Below are 9,339 nucleotides of genomic sequence, written 5' to 3'. Positions count from 1 at the left end.
GGGGGTGCTGCACTGGTCCAGAGGAGATGGCTGCTTTAGACCCAGTGTGCTTCAGGTGGCCTCAGATGTACCCTGACCACTGAGCTGTCAGATTTTTCACTTGTCCTTTGTAATGACTGTAAAAATGACTGATGCCATTTTTCAGAAATACATTCAGATCCTGCACTTCCTTGTGTCGAGACTGTTATTTTTTCTTCGCAGATGCCTTGCCGACCTGTACCAGGACCCTGTTTCTCCCACAGGTTGAGTGAGGAGACTGGCCGGCCTGTGGCAGTCCTTCAGCAGTCACTGGCCTCAGAACACATATCATCCACAAGGCTTTGAGACAAACTGACATTTTCTAAGCACAAGGCCACAGAGAATTGTTACAGCTTGAGAAATGTCAAGCCATACAGCAAACAGTGATGAAAAAAATATTTTTTTGTTAAATTCAACCCAAGGATAAGTATTTACTGTATATCATAATTACAGGACTTATTATTCAGAACACCAATCTGGCCAAGCTGCAGGAATCCCCCAAGGAAAAAGCATGTTAAGCAATAATGTTCCAATATTTGTAGGTATTGCTGATGGATTCAACAGTTATCTTTTCTTATTGAGTGCAGGGTCTAAGCCAGCAGAGGTTCAAAATGCCTCCAAATGGTCCTAACTGGTCATGAAAAGACCAAAGCCCAGGGCCATGGAGAAGCAGCTGATTACAAACACTTGAACTGGATCTGAGATTTGTTCATATAAAATTTCAAACTGAATGAAAAGGCTCCATAATACTAGTAAGCAGAATTGTTTTCCTACTAATCAAAGGTTCAAAAATAGTGTTTTTTACATTCCTCACCTTTCCACGCAGTAAATACACATACACACGAGTTACTTTTGAAGAGATCGTGTATGTTGCTTCCTGCAGACTTGGTATCCATAGATACTGCAAAGAGTTTCTGGAGAACCGCTGCTTAGAATGTCCTATACCAGCCTTAAAGGGACAGGGCTCATCATTCCACAATGAATTATCTACCAGGAAGGCTTGCATGGACAGCCATCCCTTCCACACTTTTCAATGGAGTACACAAGCAAAGGCATGTGGAATGGATTATTATTCTCACTAAAGAGAAATAAGAGGGAGACTGAAGTTGGTAGATGTCTATTTTCAGTGTAATCACTCTAGTAACACTCTTTATCACTACTCATGATTGTTATTATAATCAAGACATTAAATCAGAGAAAAAAGCTAAAGGGGAAGACAGGTGGTGTTGGAAATATTATGCCCCAATTTACATCCTCAGATGATAAAGCACTGGGAAACAGGACAAGCCTGTTAGCAGGCTTAGAAATCTACAGTCAGAGGCCTGAAGCCGAACACAATAAAATTCAACATCTGGCTCTAGCTGGCCACAGTGAAGAGAGGATCCAGGGCAGCCTGTGCCAGCCAGAGTGGAACGGTTCCTTAAACCCCATCAAAAGTTAGCCTTGAGAAAGTGACTGTGTGGTAAAAGCATCCCATCTGGGTGAAACAACACGGGATTAGTGTACACAGTAGTAGTTTCCTGCTGCACCTGAAGAAGAATCGGGTCTTAAAAGTAGTCATAATTAAAAATCCTAACTTTCAATGAATCTGCCCTTCAAGGATATAGCCTAGTAAGCCTGAATAAAGGAATTGAAGAAATGCAAAACAGAATCCAAAGTTTGGAGTGTTTAATAATTTTTTAATTCACACAGAAAAGCATTCTCCTCTCCAGTCGTCATCCATGGCATCTTCCTGACCATTTCCGGTTCGGTGGCTTCTTTTAGGGCCTGGATTCTATCACATTTCTTGTTCAAGTCCAGACAACAGAAAACAGACTCTCATCTTGGGGAAACCCTCAGAAAGATAGCAGCACCGTGGAATAGCAAGAGAGCTCAGGAGCCCAGCTCCGCCGAGGCTGTGGCCATGTTGGCATTTCTTTCTGCCTCCAGCTCAGAAACAAGCTGGACTAGCTCAGGGTGACTGAATTTTCCTGGGGAGGAAAAAGACATTTCCATATTGATGAGAGAAGACAGCTACTTCTTCAGTTTGACCCCATGGCTATTCTATTCTATGAGCTATTCTATTCTATTCTACGGGCTCTATTCTATGAGCTGGACCATATCCCCAAGCAGAAGATCCAAGGGAAGGTAAAAGGAGAGCAGTTGTGAAGGTTCAAAGATGAGAATCAAACCAAGAGTCATCAGTTAGGAAGAACTAGAGGAACACTATTCAGCAGCCCTTGAGCACCTCTATCAGGAACTGTAGGGGAAGCTAGGGTGAGAGTTGAGAGGGCCAAGACCCATCTGTGTCTTCCAAAACCGAAATGAATGAACGGGATCCAATACCTACATAGACAGTGGCCTGCTGTTGTCTGTACTTTTCAGCCATCCCCAGGCTTTTGCTCTCAACAGTAACCACACCCTCATCTATTATCAATCACTATATATACTCAGCTAATAAGTCAATATCTTACACTTACCCATGAGGCCCCCAGAGCCTTGGCCCCAAAGCCATTTCTCAAGTTTGATCTTCTGCCATCCCATCCCATCCCAGGAGCCATGAACTCTGCTGCTCCCCAAAGCAAGCAAGAGGAAAGCAAGGACAGGAAAAGAACACATAACTGTGCTCTGGGTTAGAGAGAAAAACAAAGCTCACGCCCAAAGTCCTCTTCAAAACTAGTGTAACGCACAATGACTCATCGTTACAATGAGCTCGCCACCAAGTCAGACAACCTGAGATCTACTTCCAAATGAACATGGTGGGAGGGGAGAACCAGTTCCTGAATGTCCCTTCCCTTCCATACATGTGCTATGTCATGGCCCCACCTGCTATCAAATAGTTAAATGTAATAGAAGAAATGTTTAAATTGTAATAGTTGTATTTTACACGTATCCTCATGCTTCTTTAATGAAACCTTTTCTTTAACTAATAATTTTTATTTTTTTAGATGAAAATATAACTATATCCTTTTCTTCTTCCCTTTCCTTCCTCCAACCCTCTCTATGTACCTGGCCTCTTTATCTTTCTTCTTACATATGTGTATTGAGGAATGAGTCTTTTCCTTAAGCATTTGTCTCTGATGTCTTGTAATGAGAAGCCATTTCTCCAACTGACTGCATTATATTTATTTACTAACTTTTTAATGGAAGCAACACATTGACATGCAAGCAAGGTGAATCTTAACCTGAGCTCTGACCTGTTGGAAAGTCCCTGTCATTCTGGGCTTACTTTCCTTCTCAGCAAGCAGGCTTTGCACTAGACAATCTGCACACACATTTGATTCAACTTCCGTTTTACTTCCTCATTTTCCACTGTGAATGCATTAGATTGGGAGATAACCATAAAGTGCAAAGATGACACAAACATGGCCTATGCTCTAAGTTATTGGTGAAATATGCTGTTTGGAACCCACTTGCCACTTATAACATGAGCCAGCATACCATGATTGTAAAAAGCCAGAAAGGAAACATTCCACACTCTGTGGTTTCTATTATAGCCATTCACTATTGCTGCTATATTGTGAAAAGAAACTTAGACAATAAATAAAAAAGGAATGGACCCTATAAAACATGAAGCTACAAGTTTTTGCCCTTGTAGAAGTTAGGGCTTAGTCTCTTCTGCTTTTCAAGTTCTGACCATGAGGTAAAGAGCATCTCCATGATGTACCACCACCACACAAAGCAATGGACCAAGCAATCACTACATGTCTAAAACTACGAGCCACAATAACCTTCTTCCTAGTAAGTAAGTGGTTATCCCAGGTGATTTGTTGCAGTAACTGAAGCAAACAAAAAGAGAGAAGCAGAGGGAGACTACAAGGTTGTAGCAAGCTCAAAACAAGTGCAAACTGAGCAAAAAGGGAACAATGAATTCTCACAGGGAGGATGAGAAAGAGTGCCAGAAAGACAGGTAGCTGCAGGTCCCAGGAGTTTTAAGGTCACTCAAATGTGTCAGGAGTTTATGATTTAGAAAAAGGAAAGCCATGAGTTTTAAAAATAAAGATATCAGCCTAGGAGCATAGGTCTGAAGTAGAGTGCTTATCTGGGATGTCCAAGGTCCCAAGTTTGATCCCACTCCACTCCTCCCTGCCCCTGCAAATGATGAAATGATACCTATTATCTACAAGGGAAGTCATAGCAACAGTTCAGTATAAAATAATGACAGCCCTGACTAGAGCAGAGGAAACAGAGCTGGAAAAAGAAAACTGAATTGGTTTCATTTTCATGCAAATAGTATTTTGGAGATTAGTCTGTGAGCCAGGATTTTGTTTTCCTGAGGCCACACAAGGGTCATAGCAGATCAGAGAAAGGCCTGTCCTTACAACCTTCTCAGGGGAAATAGACACGGAGCTGACCATAAAGAGCTCCCAGAAAATGAACAAGGAGTCATATTTGAAGCTAGAAGAATGACCATCTGTAACCCAGTAGGTGTATCTCCTTGCTTTGTAAACTACCAAAATGAAGACAGCTAACAGTGCCAGATGCTTCTCTGAGCAGATCCCAAGAATTACCCTCCTACATCTAGACACAATCTTATAATGTAAGTCCTACTAGTGTCCCCAGGTTATATTGGATGGTAGAGTCTGGGGCCTTGCACATGCCAGGCAAGTGCTCTGCTACAGAACTGTATCTTTAGCCCTTCCTTTTAAAGATAGAGTCTTCCTATTTAACTGAGCCTGTTCTCAAACTCAACCCTTCTGGATCTACTACTTCCTGAGTGTGAGCATGTACCACGCCAGGCTTAGCTTACAGTGTAAAGAAACGGAAACAAAGGCTCTCAGAGAGCCTAGGTGGTTTAAGGAGAGTTACAGTCATACGTGGCATAAAGAAGATTCAAACCCACGCGTACTAGAATGATGCCTACCTGGAGCATGGAGGCGGAAGACCTGATTTAAATCACTTACCCTGACCTTACAGGTCTAAAGCACTAACAGACAAGAACCTTTCACACTCATTATCTCCCCCTTAAAAATCAACTTTGGACTTGAAAAAGGAATTTTGATTCCTACTTTTCAGATGAGGCATGGGCTGTGAGACATCAAGATTCCAGCACTTGGCAGGTGGCAGGGCAGAATGTGAAAATGGTGCTTAGCCATCAACGGGACGGTGCTTCCCAAGTGCCACTGGCATCTCAACTATCCCGCCATTCCCATTTCTTTCCAGATGCTCTACTTGAAAGGTCAGAAGAGGGAACGGGTGTGCTCAATAACATGGCATCAGTCCTCACACTAAGAGTAAGCCAAACCAAACCAACCAATCAAAAATGTCTCTGTGCATGAGTACCTGCTGTGGAATCATAGAAGTCTTGAAGCCTCCCAGGCTTATTCTCTATGTCTTCATATTCTGATGCCTGAAGGATCATTTCACACTGGTCCAGTTGCTTCACGAATCTGGCTTCTTCACTAGACTGGGTCTCATACTCCTAAGGAAAGGGACATTGAAAGGTTATGATTAGGCTGCCAGGTAGGGGATTCTAGGGAATTTCCTATTTAGGTACCTGGAGTCAGGATCATAGCTTAGGGATTGAATATTCAATACCAAATGCATTTCTCCACAGTGTACAGATAATTAGAGACACCTCTCTTTCAGGCACAGGTTAGCTAGGACTCTCCATGGAAGGCCGCTCATAATCACTCCACAAAGGCCATGGGGTGCCCGGGGCATGGAGGGGTGCGGGGGAAGAGTCTCATTTGTTTATCTCAGACACTTTCAAATTCTTCTCTTCCTGTGTTGGTTTCAAGATGAACTTTTTTTCCTTTAAAGAAATTTTATTATATGTATGTGTGCCCATGTGTCAGTGTGAGTGTGTGCACACGTGCGAGCGTGTATGTGTGTGAGTGGGCGCAGATGAACAAGTTTGTAATTGCTGTCTATCTTGTTTGAGACAGAGATGGGATCTTTCATCAGCTTGTGGTTTGCTGCATGGGCTAGGAGTCCAGTGAATCCCAGGGATCTGCCCATCTCTGCCCCCTGGACTTGAGATTGCAGGCATATTTCATCATAATTAGTTTTAATTTTCCTCCCTCCATTCCTTCCTTCCTTCCTTCCTTCCTTCCTTCCTTCCTTCCTTTCTCCCTCCCTCCCTTCCTCCCTTGTGATCCACCTAGAATAATTAGTTAAGACCCTCTGAGTTATAACTACTGGGGACATTAGAGAGAATCTATGAATTTTACAGACACTACTGTGTATGCATGTTGGTGGCAGGAGATGGTGAATCTGGTGGGAGGGGAGGAGCATTTCTACCTTTTCTTTCCCACTGTCCCTTCTGAGTGAAACGGAGTTCCAGGGGGCATTCTCAGAATAACACATTACCTGCCCAACAAGTTCCAATTAATGCTACACAGAATCATTCTTCTATCAAGACCAAAAGTATTCCCAACTGGTTTCCCACAGAATTTCCATTTGTAATTCCACCCCAGATGTGTTCAGATAATAATTTTGTCATGCTTTCTTGGCAGTGAGACATGATATACAAATCACTCAAAGGCTTTCTAGTTGCATTTGAAGCCTTATTCTTATAAGACAGCCATTTGAATTTGGTAAGAGCCGGATCTTACACAGCGGTATCATTTAAACATGAAGCCTAATATATTTTGTTTTATCTCAAAGTCACTTTTAAAAAATTACATTTTATTTAAGTGTTCATTAACATTCATAGTTATATAGTTATAATTAAGTAAATTCAGGTTGACAGTTTAGCTAAACAACACTGAATACTCTAAGCAAACCAATCTAGAATTTCTCTTAAGCTCAAAGTAGGAAAAAAAATTTAAGAGTGTTCAGAAATACAGTATATTGTTGTACTTCTCAGTTTTTTGTCAGCTTGACACAAAACTAGGGTCACCTGGGAAGAGAGAATCTAGATTGAACTGCTCCTATCAGAATGGCCTGCAGGCATGCCTGTGGGGAATTTTCTCAATTAGCAATTTATGGGAGAAGGCTCAAGCCTATTGTGGGTGGTGCCATCTTCTAGGCAGATGCTCCTGGGGTTTATGAGAAAGCAGACTGAGCAAGCTAGAAGCACTGCTCCTCTGTAGTTCCTGGCTCTCTCTTGCTTCAGTTAGTATCCTCCCTTCCCTCAATGATGAACTATTACCCGGGCCTGTGAGACACATAAGCTCTTTCCTCCCAAAGCTGCTATCGTTCATGCTGTTTATCACAGCAACAGAAAGCAACATCATACAACCCAATGTATAGAGAATGCTAATGAATTTACAGAATACTTTAATTTGTTGAATTTTCCCTTAAAATTAATTGTAAGGGCATTCTGTAATTTTATCTTTCAATAAAAAGCCGTGGGGTTGGTGACATGCCCCTTCAGTTAGCAGGTGTTTGCCACCAAGCCTGCTTACCCAAGTCTCATCACTGGAACACAAAAGAACCAATAACTCTAAGTTCTTTGACCTTCACATGTGCTGTGTCATGCATGCGGGTGCACATATGTACATGGAAAATAAGTAAATTTAAAGTTAGGGTTGGTGATAGGACACTGTAGACCAAGCTCTTGGGGTGAGAAGTATTCTGACTCAGAATACTGAGACCTATTTCTAACATCAGACCTGAGAGTCGCAGGACAGAAGAGGAAAGGAAAGGCCTAAAGATGAAAGCAAGCATTGATGCTTGCAGGGTCCAGGCTCCCTGTATAAAATCTCAGCTTACTGTGCATCACGGGCATTATGGAGGGGTCAGTTCCAGCAGGAAGGGGCATATTCAGATTTGGTGTTCATACACATTACTATAGTTTGCAGTGTGGGGCAGCAGGTAAACTAGAAGCAGGAAAATCAGGTTCCAACATTACAGTCTGTTCTAAAATCATGGCACCAAGGATAGGAAAATATGGAAGAATTTGAGAAATACTATTATGAAATGAAACAAACAAACAAACAAATAAACAAATAAACTATATGCAAGTGAGAGAGCCCTCTGACCACCAGAAACCTGATTAAGACTGGCACCTGTATGAAGAAAGCACTGGGGTACAAAAAACACTGTGCAGGCAGTGAGTGTTCACTATAAGCCTCAAGCATGCAGACAGATACTGGCCAAGATTCTGTGGACTCAATAGCAGATGAGCACTAGGAGCTTACACAAGAACACTCCAATCCTAAGATACTCCCTGTCTGACCCTGGGTCATCTTTTACTGGGACAAGAACCCATGCTTGCCGGAGAATCAAAACTGAATGGAGTAAAGGTTATCAAGATTAAGAAGGAAAAGAAGACCTAAATATGGGAAAGGAAATCAAAGTTAGGAAGTCCTTTAAAAAGTCTCCATATTTCTCTAATATTATCAAAGCATCAAGAACACACCCAGACACATACACACAAACAGAGCAAAAACAACTATTACCCTAAGAGGGAGACCTGAGTTAAGTTTTCTTCCATCCGTTCAGGAACTATGATTTTAAACCAAGATGAGCAACAGATGATCCCATTGGTCAGATCCCACACAAACTTAGCAGACAGAAGAAAAGTACACTCAACATTCACACCATAGAGACATTCTCTGATCTAAAATTAGATCACAGCTACCACAAACTCTTCCCAAAGAACTAAAAGACACACATACAAAAGTAAGACACGAAGGAACGACCTGGAAAAAACTTAGAGGTAAAGCTTACGTTTGAGAAGATATCTAAGTGATGTGGATTCTAAGGGTAACTGAGCACAATAAATAGGCCTAAGAGAAATAAAAACTGAAACAGAGTGTACCTTTAACAGTTTTAAAAAGTAAGATACAAAGGGTTGGCACTGGCAATTGGCAAAAAAGAACAAAAGCATATGAGAGTGGTAGAAAATAAAAAATTAAAAATAAAAAGAAAGAAAAACAAAAACTAGATGTTAATAAAATTTCCTTGCAGTTACATTTTTTTTCTAAAGTATACTAAAAGCACAGACTAAATACCCAAGGAAATTAACTCATAATGATCAATACAAAGATACATTCTAATGAAAATTAATACACAGAAAGGAAATTCTTTGGGCTCCTATACAAGAATAGAACCTACCTTCCGGTCCCACAACACCCAGAGGGAGCTCAACACCCAGGTGCTCTAACAAGCCCAGGATCAGAGGTGAGGAGGACACAACATCTGTCCTAACACCAGGAATAAAAGGGACCAGCGAGAACAGGCACACAGGAAATCCACCAGCCCAGTGGCTCCAGTTGCTTCTGGTCTGTTTGGGCCTGACCTTGGGCACAAACTCTGCAATCATTCCCAAAACACTCAGAGGAAGCTCTACTCCCAGGTGCTCTAACAAGACCAGGATCACAGGATCACAGAGACAGTTTGACTCTGAGGAGTTCTGACACAATCAGGATCACAGGAAGGACAGGCTCCAGT

At 41.8% G+C, this 9,339-nt stretch overlaps 1 protein-coding gene across 9 annotated transcripts in view; it reads right to left on the bottom strand.

The window, feature by feature from the left end:
- The window catches only part of Hddc2 (HD domain containing 2), a 128,446-nt gene that overhangs the window by 90,793 nt on the left and 28,314 nt on the right, over nt 1-9,339 (bottom strand). For 8 of the 9 annotated variants that reach the window (XR_004121591.1, XR_004121592.1, XR_004121595.1 and 5 more), the window contains exon 5: nt 5,281-5,419. Coding sequence is in view for 4 of the 9 variants with exons in the window: in XM_031380726.1 (XP_031236586.1) it covers nt 5,281-5,419 (139 nt within the window). In the remaining 5 variants the exon portion in view is untranslated. Of the gene's footprint in view, nt 1-1,673; nt 1,989-5,280; nt 5,420-9,339 lie in introns of those variants that run through there. The other variant, XM_031380723.1, reaches the window with a different exon arrangement.

Source organism: Mastomys coucha, unplaced genomic scaffold (assembly GCF_008632895.1).
Source record: "Mastomys coucha isolate ucsf_1 unplaced genomic scaffold, UCSF_Mcou_1 pScaffold2, whole genome shotgun sequence".
NCBI classification, from domain to species: Eukaryota; Metazoa; Chordata; class Mammalia; order Rodentia; family Muridae; genus Mastomys; species Mastomys coucha.
The sequence above is the reverse complement of the archived record's forward strand: the minus strand, read 5'-3'. Positions and strand labels throughout refer to the sequence as shown.